Source organism: Pituophis catenifer, unplaced genomic scaffold (genome assembly GCF_029215685.1).
Source record: "Pituophis catenifer annectens isolate HBS135680 unplaced genomic scaffold, rPitCat1.0.hap2 SCAF_2, whole genome shotgun sequence".
Lineage (NCBI taxonomy): Eukaryota > Metazoa > Chordata > Lepidosauria > Squamata > Colubridae > Pituophis > Pituophis catenifer.
In genome coordinates this window covers 20,572,781-20,588,162 of record NW_027256882.1, presented here as the reverse complement: position 1 = coordinate 20,588,162, position 15,382 = coordinate 20,572,781, and the positions used below count along the sequence as shown (strand labels likewise).

General features: G+C 40.3%; 1 protein-coding gene across 1 annotated transcript; it reads left to right on the top strand.

Moving 5' to 3' along the window:
- The first annotated feature begins 5,813 nt into the window (after positions 1–5,813).
- LOC139309979 (vomeronasal type-2 receptor 26-like) lies at positions 5,814–14,433 on the top strand. The gene is made up of 5 exons (XM_070934162.1): positions 5,814–6,053; positions 6,577–7,350; positions 9,531–9,743; positions 11,894–12,020; positions 13,523–14,433. Exons 1-5 carry the CDS (start codon positions 5,814–5,816, stop codon positions 14,431–14,433), a joined length of 2,265 nt encoding a protein of 754 aa, XP_070790263.1.
- Positions 14,434–15,382: the final 949 nt, after the last annotated feature.

Sequence of the window (15,382 nt, the reverse complement as noted above, 5' to 3'; positions counted from 1 at the left end):
TTCTGTCCCATATTTGGATTTGAGTTTTTTTCTACAAAATAAGTCAAAAGAGAGAAACGATGGAAATCAAAAATAATTCAAGAAATTAGACAGGTCCTACAATATAGGCACAAGCAAAATAAGAAAAGAATGAGAGTGTTAGGACTGCAAATAGAGGGAATGCAACTCCATCACACTGAATGACTTACGTGTCAAACTGACGGTAAGGAGCCATGTTGAAAGGCAATGTTATTGTGCGCATTATTTTTGTTCCAGTGGTGATCATACTAATGAGATGGTCTCCTGGCTTGTAATAGCCCCATGGTTTTTTTCCATCCTGGTGCTTGAGGTTCAGTGGACACTTCGTTCTAAGCTTCCCATGGACTGGGTGGGACAGAAGGATCAGTAACAGAATCAGAAGATCCATGAATTATGGAGCTGAATCAATTGCCTTCCAGTTTCTAAATGAGTACAAGAAGAAGAGTTAGATCATTTCACAGCACCCTCACAATATGAAACTCTAATGGCTTTCCTGATTCAGACAGAGAAAAAAAAAAAAACCCCAAGCTTCACCTGGAAAGGAGAGAAAGTACCTTCAAGAACACAGTCCCTGTCCCCAAACTGGTGCTGCAATATGTGTGCTGGGGCATTTATTCTTTTCTGATGCAAGATAGCTTCTATGTTGTTTCAGTCTGATGTTTATCTCAAAGACAGTCAGTGGATAAGTAGCAGAAGAGGTCTCAAACAAATAATTCCCTCAACACTGTCAAACTATTTACTAAGTCTGCACTACTATTAATCTTCTCATTGTTCCTATCACCCATCTCCTCCCACACTGCACCTCCCACACCCCATTCTGGGCCTAATAGGCCTCCCTGAACTTACCTGGGAGCAAAAATGGGGCTCGTGGGGACTCCTGGAAGGGGTGGTGTGAGAAGGGGCAGGGCCAGCCAGCAATTTAACAACTGGTTCACTCAAATCGGCCAAAACTGGCTGAATCCTACCACTGCTTCTGTTGTCCTTCAATGTAGTAACTCGTCTCCAGAGACTACTGGGGAAGGTCATCCAGAGCTGTGTAGTTTGGTGACATTCTAGTTTGGTGATACTTAACTCAAGTCCTGTCTGTCATCTGATGCCAATTAAAAAATCAGTACCTGGAACTCTGTCTAATGTTAAGAGTTGGGCATCTTTGTGATTTTCCTTTCTATTGGGTCTCCATATATGAATCCTAATTGGAGCTGATTTAAAAATTACTTGTGAAGGAGGTGAAGTTTTTTTCCCCTTTCTTTCCTAGAAATATCAATTTTTGGATGAAAATTGATATTTTATAGTAGGAAAATGACAGCCTGTAAATTGTACCATTTGCTTAATAGGGAGAAAGCTATAGAGTTGGATTGAATCCCCCCACCCTTTGAGGCTCTGTCTGTTGTTCTTCCATATTTCTATAATATACTGAGAAACTTTATATTCTGAAGTTTTTTTTTTATTTTACTAAACATACGAAGATCTGTGAGGTCTACAGCTGTGATAGCAGCAATTCCCACAGCATGATCCATGAGGCAACCTGATTTCTTGCCACACCCTCCCAGAAACTAGTCTTGTTATTTATATGTTGGAAGAATTTTTTAAAATTATTATCTTTGACTTTTGTCGCACATTTTTGTTCATTCTGAGCCTTTGCTTTCTTGACTTGATCTTTGCAGATTCTGGCTATCTGCTGATATTCTGCCCTAGTTATGTGTCCTTTCCATTTTTTTGTACTTGTCCTTTTTGTCTTTCAATTTGTCAGAGAGATCTTTGTGCAGCCATGCTGATTTCTTCTTGGATTTCTTGTTTTTCTTTCTCATTGGTATTGTGCTGCACTGGGCTTTCATGATCATGATTTTTCAGAGTTTCCCAAGCATCTTGAAATAATAAATATTAAAATAATAAAACCCACAGATTACTACACTTTTCTACTACTACATGTAGGGACAAATGACACAAAAAAGGACTTGAAAACAATACTGAGTGATTATGAGCATCTAGGCAAAAAAGTAAAGGACTTAGGTGCACAAGTAGTTTTTTCATCTGTACTGCCAATGAAAGGACAATATCCGGTAAGAGAACAAAGAACTCTAGAAGTGAACCACTGGCTAAAGGGTTGGTGTCGCAAAAAACACTTTGGATTCCTGGATCATCTCTATGATGGGCTTCTGGCAAGGGATGGCCACCCTTGCCACAAGTAAAAAAATGAAGTAAGGAGGGACGGGAAAGAAGACAAACACAAATACCAAATAGGAGACATAGGAAGCATACCCAAAGTCAGACATAAAGATCTCAAGTGCCTATATATAAATGCACAAAGTCTGGGGAACAAACAGGGTGAACTTGAACTATTAATACACAAAGGTAGATACGACATAGTTGGAATAACAGAAACTTGGTGGGATGAAACCCACGACTGGAATATACTAATAGAAGGACACACAAGAAAAACCCAGACCCCCTAAAAGAGGAGATGGAGTTGCACTGTATGTAAAGGACCACTATATTGCTACAGAAATCCATGAAACCAAAGACAAAAACCTCTTAGTATACATATGGGTCAGTATAAAAGAAAAGAAGAATGACATGGCCATAGGTGTATTCTATAGGCCACCCAATCAGGCAGAAAAAAATAGATGTCCTTTTGCTAACCAACTAACAAATATATGTAGGAAATACACTACAATAGTAATGGGGGACTTCAACTACCTGACATCAGTGGTGGGATTCATCCAGTTCGCACCACTTCGGGAGAACCAGTTGTTAACTTTCTGAGCAGGTTGGTGAACTGATTGTTTGAAGAAATCATTAGGGTAGAGAACCGGTTTTTAAATTATTTGAATCCCACCATTGCCTGACATCAATTGGAATACTAATTCTGCACCAAGTGAGAAATCAAATAGATTCCTAATCAACCTGGCTGACAACTTTGTTGTCCAAAAGCTAGAGGAGGGGACAGCCATACTGGACTTAATTCTTACAAACAGAGAAGAAGTGATAGAGGGAGTTGAAGCTGCAGGAACCTTGGGTGAGAGTGACGATGTCATACAAGAATTCAACATAAACGCAAACACAAGCAATAGAACATAACAATACCAGAGTCTTAGATTTTAAAAGAGCTGATTTTAATAAACTCAGAGAGAACTTGGGAACGATTCCTTGGATGAAAATCCTAAAGGGGAAAACAACTCAAGAATCTTGGGAAACTCTGAAACATATGATCATAAAAGCCCAGTGTAGCACAATACCTGTAGTGAAACCTGAACCAGTTTGCAACCAGTTTGCTGGTTGCGCAGTGCGGACCAAACTCACGCTGTGTGCATGCATGCATAGTACACGCCAAAAGGAGGCTTGGGAAGGTAAGTAGAACAGTGGGGAGGGGGGAATCAGCTGTGGCGCGCGAACTTGGGAACTTTTTAAAAAACATTTTAAAAGCAGTTTTTACTACCGGTTTTCTGGAACAGGTAGTAAAAATTGCTTTAAAAAGGTAAAAAAAGGATTCCAACGATCACAGCTGTGATGGGCGATTGTTGGAACCTTTTTTTTTTAACCTTTTTAAAGCATTTTTTACAAAACCACAAAGAAAGAAAACAAAGCCACAAACCAGCCCAGCTCTTAACAATAGACAGGGTTCAAGGGCATTGATTACTTAATAGGCATTAGAAGACAGCACTACAGTTAAATGACACTAAACCAGGGGTGAAATCCTCCTGGTTCGGACCGGATCGCCCAATTCGATAGTGATGGAGGCGGGTGGTTAGGAGAACCGGTAGCAAAAATCTCTGCCCCCCCCCATGCCCAGTTGAACTGCATAATCATCAGAGGCTTTTTTTTTACTTTAAAAAGCATTTTTTCTACAACCTCTTCGGCCAAAAAATGGTTTTAAAGGTAAAAAAAAAAAAAAAGCCTCTGCCGATCAAGCAACTCAGCTGGGATCATTAGAGCCTTTTGAAAGCATTTTTTTACAAACCTCTTCCTCCGAAGAGGTTATAGAAAAAATGGTTTTAAAAGTAAAGAAAAAAAAATTGGCCACACCCACCCAGTCACATTACCCCCCTCCCATCAAGCCACACCCTCAGAACCGGTAGTAACAAATTTTAGATTTCACCACTGCAATAACCTAGAATGTCCCCAAACTCCAGCAGAACACATTATCTGGATATTGAACGATCTTCTTACAGCATTACTTTCTAGGCATGTCCTGACAGGAAGGACTATAATCACTACAGAACTGTGCTTCAAGGGTGGATTTGTATTTTTCACTAAGATGCTAAGATTCTGCAGCTGTCCCTTTACACGTGGGACTCTAGAAGAGGTTCAGGATCCCAAGAAGAGAAGTTTCTTCTCACTGTAATTTTCATAATTCTGGTGTTTGAGACCTCTTCTGCTATTTCTCTTGCTTTTGACATAAACATCAGACTGAAGAAATATGAGAAGGATCTTGCATCAGAAAAGGAAAAATGCCACAGGTCATTATATATGGCCAAGTTAAGGGACAGGCAGACATGATGCTCTTGAAGGTACTTTTCTCTCCTTTCCATGTGAAGATCGGTTCGTCTCTGTCTGAATCAGGAAAGTGAGGGTGCTTTGACTTCTTCTAATTCTTTTTGTTCTTCATGTTTAGAAACAAGAAAGGGATTGATTTAATCCTATAAATTATGGATCTTCTAATTGTGATGCTGCTGGTGGCTCAGGCAGTTTCTGTGAACCTTGGAATGAAATGTCCACTGAATTTTAAGAACCGGGATGGGGAAAAACCATGGAACTATTACAGTCCAGGAGACCATTTCATTGGCATAGTCACCACTGAAACAACATCATCACCTAGAACGTTGCCTTTCAACATGGCTCCATCTAGTGAATCTCGCTCGTAAGTTATTCAGTCTGATGGAGTTTCATTCCCTCCATTTGCAGTTCTAACACTCTTTATTTCACTTACTCCTAATATATTGCAGGACCTGTCTGATTTTTTGAATTATTTTCAATTAAATGGCATGAGGCAAATAAAACCTGAAACATCCAGATTATGTATGCATTCCCTTCTAATACTATGTTCATTACTCGGATACTGCATCCAGTTTTAAGCAGTGATTGAAAGGAGATGCCTCTACCCAGCCCATTTCCATATTTAAATAACTACTCATATTCAATGTCTGGTTTTTAGTGGAATAAAGGATGACTTCTTTTTACAGTTGCTTTTTTTGGGTCACTTATGAAATATCCTCTTCATTATATGGTAATGATTGCATAGTTGGGGTTATATGGTTATACTTTAATGATTGAATGATTCTGAATATATGGCAGATGAAAATTAGGACTGCTTCAAATAATGGTGTCTTTGTAATTCTTAAACATGGTGGAGGACTATCTCCATCCCATCTTCTCAATAGCAATAGCACTTAGACTTATACACTGCTCCGTAGTGCTTCTCTGAGTGGTTTACAATGTCAGTATATTGCCCCCAGCAATTGGATCCTCATTTTACCAACCTCAGAAGGATGGAAGTCTGAATCAACCTCGAGCCCATCAGGATCAAAATCCTGGCAGTGGGTAGAGTTAGCCTGAAATGTTGCATTCTAACCAGTGTGCCTCTATCCCATCTTCTTAATGTGCACAAAACTTGCCTGCTAATGGGTAACTATCATTTGTCTTTATCTTTGGATCTGTATTGGCATAATAGGCTTCTGGAGACATAGAGAATTGAATTGAAAAAAAATGTTGTTTCTGTTGATGATAATAACATGATTTTTTTTTTTTACAGTAGTACAAATTATTTTAAACAGCTAATCCTGATTTTTGCCATTCAAATGGTCAACATGAATCCCCAGTTTCTGCACAATCTCACACTTGGCTACAGCATCTATGACAACTATGTCAATGCTCTTGGCACTTCAGATGCCTTGCTGGATATACTGTCTACTGGAGAAGCCAACGTTCCTAACTACAGCTGTGGAAGGAAGGAAAACATTTTGGCTCTTATTGATGGAGCTAAAAGGGACATCTCCATCCAGATGTCAACATTAATAGGCCCCTACAAAATCCCACAGGTTTGTTTGTTTCTTTCTGTATCTATCAAAGTGAGTGGGTTTGTGATGTGTGAGTGATAAATCTACCTATATTTTATCTATGTAATTCAGGAATTGCTTTTAACCATGGCCCTAATAGATTTTATGGCTGTGGTCTGGAATACACAATGAGGAGCGGGAAAATTAAGGTATCATATCCTTTTATGACCATCCTCGTTGCTTTGGGGGCAACTGACAAATTATACCAGGAACTTTGATGTTCTTGATTTTGGTGTCCACTGTTTTCTTTGGCAGCCTAGTTTCCTTTTACTGCTAACATGTTACAGAAATATTATTTGCATTATTTTTTTCCTTTTAACTTGTTTTTTTTTTTCATGTACAGTCTTGTTAATGTTCTGTATGTTAAATCCTGTATCTTGATAGGATTTGAGTAATTAACAATATACTATTCTAATGTGTTTATAAGTAACATTTATTAAAATCTAGTATTTTGGACTTGATCTGACTCCAAATATAGCATAGCATTCTTCATTGCTTTTTTCAGATCAGTGATACAATTGTTTCAGAAGCTCTCAATGATAAAAGTCAGTTCCCTTTTTTCCACCGGATTCTCCCCAAAAAGGGGGTCACGTATCCAGCAATTGTCCAACTGCTCCTCCATTTCAGATGGACCTTGATTGGGCTCTTTACTTCAGACACAGAGGAGGGAGAGAATTTCATGAGGACTTTTACTCCAATGCTTGTCAGGAATGGAATTTGTGTTGTTATATTACGACGATTCTCAGCAACCGGACGTACAGCACCCCTCAGGGATGCCATCTCTAAGTGGAGACAAGTCAATGTCTTTGTGAACTACATAGAAACTATTAACGTTTGGGACAGGATTCTTACTATCCATTTTACTTTTAAATATTTGTCAGGATCCATTGAAAGGAAAGTCTGGATCATGGAAAGCATTGAACATTTGGTATTGGCACGGTGGAACCTTTATAAATATGTCCATAGTATTTGGAGTTTTGCTTTTCAAGAAAAGAAAAGGCCAGAAGATGATGCCCTTGGAACCAAACTCTATGTTAAATTGAAAAATGAGTATTTCCACTGTACTTTTTCAAAGCACATTTTTTCTGTCAAAGGTCGCAAAAGATGCACCCAGAGAGCACCACTGGAGTCTGGAGAGGAAAGGAGGCAGATATGGGTCCCTTTTCATCTCCATTTGCACAGTGTTATTAAGACTCTGGCCTATGCCTTGAAAGCTACGTATTCTTCCAGATCCAGGAAGAGAAGCAAGAAGGGCCAAGAGAGGCTGCAGCCATGGCAGGTATGGGGTCCTTACCAAGATCCATGAAACTGCTCTGACCTAGGTTCTCTTAACAAGCAGAAGGCAGGAATTATTGGCCAAACCTCTTTTATTACATGAATGTGAATTACGTTCATTCACAGTCAGCAAGGTTTGTCCAAACAGTTTTTCAAAGGAATATTTCTCAACACATCTTATCTCGTTTGGCAAGCTGCCACGTAACTTGTTTCCAACCGCAGTACAAGACAAAACTTGGCACAGAGTCTTTCAGAGTCACAGAATGAATGGTTTCCTGCAAAATCCCACTCCCTGTTCGCTCCTCTTTTATTTCCTATGGAAGGGGCCAACCACCTCCAAGGTGTGGCTTTACTCCCAAGTCGGCCCTGCTTTCAGAGTTGTTCTTGTCTTCTGGCAGCTCTGTACATGCACACACTGGGAACTGTCTCCAGCTGCTGTCTAACTCCTTCTCTGCCTCCAACACAGAGCCCTCATCTGAGCTTTCTCTAGCCCCCAAGACTGGCCCAAGTTCCTCTCCAACCTCCTCACTGTCCAATTCTGCTGCCAGCTCTGCTGGGCCCCAGTGGGCCACAACAGAAACTCCACAGGAGACGGAGAAGAACCTTCTCAACCTCCTTCTAAAACAAAAGACCAACAGGTTGTCCAATCTATCTACTAAGGGAATAATGTTATGAGGATGGGGGTCAAGAGGCCTCAGATGAACCCTGGCAATACCAAGTGGCTTTACATACATGGCTGTTCAGGAATTTAGTTCTGGATCAGGTTGCACTACCCCTGAGAGACCTGGTTCACAACTTTGGGGTTCTCCTGGATTCATGATTTTTGGACTTTTAGTTCTGCTTGAATTTAGTCCACTATTCCAGCTCTATTTCTCATGACTGAAATTGCCCAGGTGCTAATTGCTTCGATAGTATTTTCTTCACTGAGTTTGGAATTTAAGATCTTCTTCACTCTTTTGAGGTATTCACCTCTAATCTTTATCTTGACTTCAGTGTGATTAATGTTGTCACCTTAAGGATACCCAAGTATTTGTAATGATCATCTTCATCCAGACTCTTGAGGTTATTCTGATAGAGCATATTGATTCCTTCACTTTTTTCTATTTTTCCCCATTTGATGGTAAGCATGGCACAGTTGTCCAGTCCAAACTCCATTGCAATTCATTTTAATTATTTATTTTATTTTAAACAATATTTTAATATATTTTAGTAAATTTTTTTAGTAATTTATTTTATCTTTTTTTTTTTTGATGATGGATATATGTTTATCCCAAGAATGTTTAAACTCAGTTACTGATGACTGACCCACTGTCTGCTCTAGAAGTTGGTTCCAGGCTGCCTCTATTCTCTCTGTGAAGTAATACTTTCTAACATTACTTTCGAACTTGCCTCCTGTCAGTTTGATATCATGTTCCCATGTTCTTGATTTTGGCTTAATATTGAAAATACTGCCTTCTAGAACCTTATCCACACCTTTAATATGTTTAAAGGTTTCAATCATATCCCCACTTTCCCTTCTGTCCTCCAGTCTATACCTATTCAGTTCCTCCAATCTTTCCTAATTGGTTTTGTCCCTCAGATCTTGTATCATTTTACTTGCCCATCTCTGGACTCATTCAATCTTTTCTTAAATGAGGTCTCTAGAACTGGACACACTATTCCAAATGAGCCTGACTAAAGCCGTATATATTGGGATTAGGACCCCTTTTTTCTTCTGGGGATCCCTCTAGTGATGCTATTCTCCGTGACCGCACAGGGTGCCCTTCTTTGCTTCACTGCCCCTACAGGGTGGCTTTGGCTCCTTTCGGAGCCCACCGACAGAGGGAACTCAGCACAGGAGCATGGAGACCCACTCTGTGTGTGATCCTGCTGTGACGTCTTCCTATCACTCAACTCCAGTATGTGTCAGCGCTGAAGCAGAAAAATAAAAATGGCTTCAGTTCAGCCAACTTCAGGGTTGACATATATTTTGTCAATACATATTTTTCAATAAATGATTGATGAATTTATCTGAGCCTTTTTCACTTTTGAAGAGAGAGGTAGCACTTGCTCTCCCAACTCACAATATTTGCAAGTTAGGCAACTGTAGAAGAAAGAGTCAAATGTAAAAAGACCACCTGGGATTTAAAAAAAAAAAATCCACAAGGTTTCTGGTTTTAAAATTAATGGATGTTTCTATTATAGTTCCATCCATTTCTGGAGAAGAATGAGTTTTTCAATATTTCCCATTGGAAATTGTACTTGGACCAGAATGGAGATGTAGCTGCAGATCTCAATGTCATAAGCTGGGTGCTTCTTCCCAGGATGGATCCCCTCAACAAGCAAATAGGGAGTTTTGAAAGGCAGAGATTTATTATCAATAAAGATACTTTGTCATGGCTAAACTTGCACAACAAGGTAGGAGAAATATTGGTGTCTTTTCTGTTTTCTAAAGCCTGAGGATCTGTTTCAAGTTGGCTAAGCATAATCATAATCATTGTTGATTTTCACTAAGAACTGAATCTCACAGTTTTCCTAGATTACTCGGTGGGCTTCAATACTATTAATCAAGGGGTCTTTTGCATGCAAAAATGTGGAACACTGTTTTAAGCTGATTCTGCACTGTCCAACATAGGTCACAAGTCATGACCTTTTGTGCATCCTCTGTAATCTGGTATCTCTATAAAATTGGAGAGAGAGGCTCTTAACGGCTGACAATTGTGGTACTGGTAGATTCAACTTTGCATGTTTCTTATTCTAAAATAGCAAAGGAGAAGGCAGTTTTGTGAGTGTGGCTTGGTGGGCATGGCAGGGGAAGGATACTATAAAATCTCCATTTTCTCCCGATCAGCTGGGATTTGGGAGGCAGAGAATAGATGGGGGGGCAGTCAGAATTTTTACTACCAGTTCTCCGAACTACTTAAAATTTCCTCTACCAGTTCTCCAGAACTGGTCAGAACCTGCTGAAACCCACCTCTGGACCTGACCCATAAAACTGGAACACTAAAACATGACTTCGATCCAAAGAAAAGCCCTTCCTGATGTTGGAAGTAAAAAGGAACAATTTAAAAGGAAATATTACTTAGATTTGACTTTTGGCTTATAAGAGGGCATTTCATCTGATAACCCTTGAATGATATTGTTTATCATAATTTTTAGCTACCTTAAGTCTCTCTGGGCAGAAATGAGGCTCCAAGTTTAATTAATAATAAACATGGACCTGTCATTCTATGCCTGTTGGTGTCACCTCATTGTAGTTCTTCAGCAGAAAGAACTTTGTCATGGATGTCTAGCTGGACCTTTTAAATAAACTTTTTCCAACAAAAGGCTCATAATCATGTTCATCTCCTACAGCAAAAGATGCCTGACTGTTTGAGGGACATGTTCTCAGGACCTTGTCTCTATGTCATCTAACTATTTTTATTCTCATTTGATAAAGTTGGCAGCCACATAAATTACAGAGAAAAAATACATATAAACAAAACATCGCCTGTAAAGTTGTCAACCTTAAGATGTAAAAAACATTCCTATATATCTTAACTAGGAGACTATTTCAAAGGGGAACAGCTTTTCAATGTTTTATGTAGTCTTTAAGAAACCTTTGCAGATCCTACCAGTCATAATTTTCTTTCTTTATCATAGCTTTACCCTATTTTCATAACTATAATATAATAAAAAATTAAGAAATCATTTAGGATAAATTTTATTCTAAACTTTGATGTATATTAAAATTACGTTCATACATCGATAAAAGAGAATTCACTGATTGTCAATTAATGTTTAATTTTTTTTATTCCATCTCTCCACACTTCAATAAGTAGAAAAGTCCTTCACTGAAATGAGATACTCCAAAAGCAAAAGGGATAAACAAAATGAAAAATTTGTCAGTTGTTGTATCTCCCAGAACTTTTTAGAACTAGTCAGTGGTTTCATATTTACTTAGGTCAGGGGTGTCAAACTCAAGGCCCGTGGGCCAGATCCGGCCTGTGGGCTGCTTAGATCTGGCCCATGGGGCCGGCCTGGAAATAGAAAAGGACCCACCTGCAGTGCCTCTGCTAGCAAAAATCGGGTGCAGGAGGCTGTACATGCCCCCCCTGTGCCCTGTTTTCAGTCTGAATGATCTCCTGCAGCACTCTGCCAGTGAAAATGGGGTGTGGGGACCACATGTGGGCCCCTTGTGCCCCATTTTGGCCAGCAGAGTGCTGCAGGAGGCCGTTCAGGCTGAAAATGGGGTGTGGGGGGCCCACATGCAGGCCCCACATGCCCCATTTGGCTGGAAGAGTGCTGCAAGAGGCTGTCCAGGCCAAAAACAGGGCACAGAGGGCTGCCTCATTTCAGCATGTACTGCAAAAGGTGTCTGTCCCATCTGCCATCTATTCCGTCTCTCCCCCACCCAGCTGGCCCATGGAGGACAACTACAATGCTGATCCGGCCCTCAAAGAAATCCAGTTTGACAACCCTGACCTAGGTGAAACTCAGACACTACTGGCAAATGTTCATGCTGACCTCCATTTTCCATGGATGGTGAGTCTTAATATTTCTTTGCAATACCTTCTTTTTCTGCTTAGTCTCTGCCTCAGTCCAAATGTGTGGAAAAATGTCATCCTGGATTTCTCAAGCAGAAGCGAGAAGGAGAACCAGTTTGCTGCTATGACTGTGTTCCTTGTCCGGAGGGGACCATTTCCACTCAGGAAGGTAGGAGACAGGGGAAAAGAAAAAAAGGAGGGCAGGCCTACATCAAGAGCATTTTCATGGAACTGCAAGTTAAAAGACAGATAGAAGCTCAAGTATTTTCTTCTTTATTTTGAAACTGGACAATTTCAATAGAACAGAACAGAATAGAATAGAATCTTTATTTGATCAAGTATGATTAGACAAACAAGGAATTTGACTCAGGTGCAGAAGCTTTCAGTGTAATCTGATGGGAAGAAATAAGAGGGTGTGACAGAATGGGAAACCTTTAATACTGACGGATAAAATATCACTCGTGTTCTTTAGCTGGGAGATTTCCTTCAAATATTTTGACTTCTATATTTTGACATATTTTGACATATGATTTCTTTTTGAAACTTGAGGAATTAAGTAAGGATAATTATTGGAAAGATTATTGCAATGTATTTTATATGAGCCTCCTCTGGAGAATCATTAGGAAGGCACAACTGGTCCACAATGAGGTGCTATAGACAATTATAGAGACACTCATTCCACTCATATTACAACTATTTGCATCAGCCATTATTTATTTATTGGTTCGATTTATATGCCGCCCTTCTCCGGAGACTCAGGGTGGCTTACAATGCGTTAAGCAATGGCCTTCATACTTTTGTATATACCTGCTTAGTAGGGCTTTCCCCCCCCCCAAGTGGTGTTCTTTTTTATACAAAGTCAGCTTATTGCCCCCACAATCCGGGTCCTCATTTTACCTACCTCGAAAGGATGGAAGGCTGAGTCAACCTTGAGCCTGGTGAGATTTGAACTTGCAGTAATTGCAGGCAGCTGGTGCTACTTTAACAGCACTTGGTCAGCTGCGCCACCAAGGCTCTTTCCAAATCATATCCATAACTAGAGCTTTCTCTGCCAATTTACCAGAGTTCACAAGAGTCCAATACATTAAGAATGTTTATAGAGATTCTCAATCATCCAGGTCATGGTTGTCCCAAAGGTGCTTTTTCAAGAGGCAATTGGACTTTCTTTGTTTTCCTTGAAGATGTTTCATTTCTCATTCAAGAAGCTGACGTGAACTGAAGAAGCTTCTTGGATGACAAGCAAAACGTCTTCAAGCAAAACAAAGAAAGTCCAGTTGCCTTTTGAAAAAGCACCTTTCGGACAGGATATTAAGAAGTGCCTTCCTGCAGGACACAGGAAACGTATCTGGAAAGATTAATTCATTCATTATTAATCTCTAATACTATAGATTCATGTACTGTACATTAAACATGAAGCTTTAGGTCCTCAGACATTCCCAATTTTCATAGATCTTAGCTGTGTATATATTACAAAATAGTATTTTTATTATCTTTATTTTATTTTATTTTATTTTATTTTATTTTATTTTATTTTATTTTGTAAAGAGATGTTAGATGTTAAAATATGCATTTAGGAAAATGTTCCTGATATCAGATGTCCCAAGAAGCTACTTCTTAAAATGTGGGTAGAGAGATTGTTGTTAAAAAAAACAATCCTTTTGGTATTCTCAGATACAGAAAAATGCACCAAATGCCTAGACGATAAATATCCAAATGAGGACAGAATCGATTGTATCCCCAAAATTATAACCTTCCTGTCTTATGAAGAAAATCTGGGAGTCATCCTGGTCTCCTTTGTCCTACTCCTCTTCCTAACCACAAGTCTTGTTTTAATCATATTCATTAAATACCGAGAAACTCCCATTGTCAAAGCCAACAACCGGGACCTCTCTTACATCCTCCTGGTCTCCCTCCTGCTTTGCTTCTTGTCTTCTTTTCTCTTCATTGGTCACCCAAGGAAGGCCTCCTGCCTTCTACGACAACTGGTGTTCAGCATTGTTTTCTCAGTTGCAATTTCTTCTCTCTTGGCCAAAACAATCATGGTGGTGCTGGCTTTCCTAGCCACAAAACCAGGAAATCAAGTGAAGAGATGGTTGGGGAAGAGCTTGGCCAACTCCATCATCCTTTCTTGTTCTGCTGTCCAAATTATCATTTGTTCTATCTGGCTGGGAGTTTCTCCCCCATTCCCTGACTCTGACCTCCACTCCCAGTCTGGAGAGATCATCCTGCAATGCAATGAAGGGTCTGTTGCCATGTTCTACATCACCCTCAGCTACATGGCAATCCTGGCTGCCATCTGCTTCACAGTGGCTTTTCTGGCCAGAAATCTCCCTGGGGCCTTCAATGAAGCCAAGCTGATCACCTTTAGCATGCTGGTTTTCTGCAGTGTCTGGATCTCCTTTCTGCCCACCTATCTGAGCACCAAAGGAAAATACATGGTGGCTGTTCAGGTCTTCTCCATATTGTCCTCCAGTGCTGGTCTGCTGGGCTGCATCTTCATCCCCAAGTGCTACATTATCATTCTGAGACCAGACCTGAATACAAAGGAGCAACTTACAACCAGAAGAAATGTAGAAATATGAGACAGAGGAATGTTAAGCCTCACATTTTACAACCATCCACATGTAGGAAATGGTCAATCTGCTCTCTATACATAAATTGGCCAGTGATTTTGCTTGAAATAATTAAAAGGTGTTTGGAAGATAATGTCCCCAACTATGTACAGTAAAATTCCAAAGGGACCACTGAGCTTTTTTGAATTCTCAACACAGCATATCTGTCTAATGCCCTTAGCCTATTGAGGCCTAAGATACCATATCCAGCTTTTTGAAACATGACTTTTATGCAATGGGAATCTTGTTGATATGCTAGAAATGCTTAGCTGGGGGAATGGGAAGCTCTATATATTTCCGTGATGGCGAATATATGGCAAGCATGCAGAAGTGGCACACAGAGCCATCTCTCAGGGCACACCAGCCATCACCCATTGCTCTTCTGGGTTCCGGCACATGCAGGTACTCCAGCCAGCTGGTCTTCACACACACACATGTGGGGAAGCGCCAGAAACCAGAAGAGCAGTTCCCCCACATGCATGCATGCACTGGGAAACTGAGCGTCTGGTTTCCAACGCATGCATGCACGCCGGCCAGCTTGTCTTCATGCATGCATGCATGCCAGAAACTGGAATAGCAGGTGGTCGGTACACATGTATGCACCAGAAACAGGAAGCTCAGCTTCCCAGCATGCACATGAATGCTGGGGAGCTGCTCTTCCAGTTTCCAGCCTCCTGTGCATGCACACTGGGTAGATGCTCTACCAGTTTCCGGTTCTCCCGCGTGTGCACCGGGGAGATGCTCTTCCAGTTTCCAGCACCTCCCCACATGCGCGTGTGCTCCCGTTTTGGCACTTGGTGCCAAAAAGGTTCACCAACACTAATAGATTTCATTACTTTAATTATGGTTTTTATGGACAATATTCGTTCAATCTGTACCTTGTGTTGTGACCCAGGCCCAAGTAAGTGGTAGGAAAATC

Excerpts from the sequence above, each read along its gene's own strand:
- LOC139309979 (XM_070934162.1), top strand. The coding sequence starts at position 5,814 with ATGGTCAACATGAATCCCCAGTTTCTGCACAATCTCACACTTGGCTAC. Across the intron at positions 7,351-9,530 it reads AGAGGCTGCAGCCATGGCAG|TTCCATCCATTTCTGGAGAA; the intron begins GTATGGGGTCCT and ends TTTCTATTATAG. Across the intron at positions 9,744-11,893 it reads GGCTAAACTTGCACAACAAG|TCTCTGCCTCAGTCCAAATG; the intron begins GTAGGAGAAATA and ends TTTTCTGCTTAG.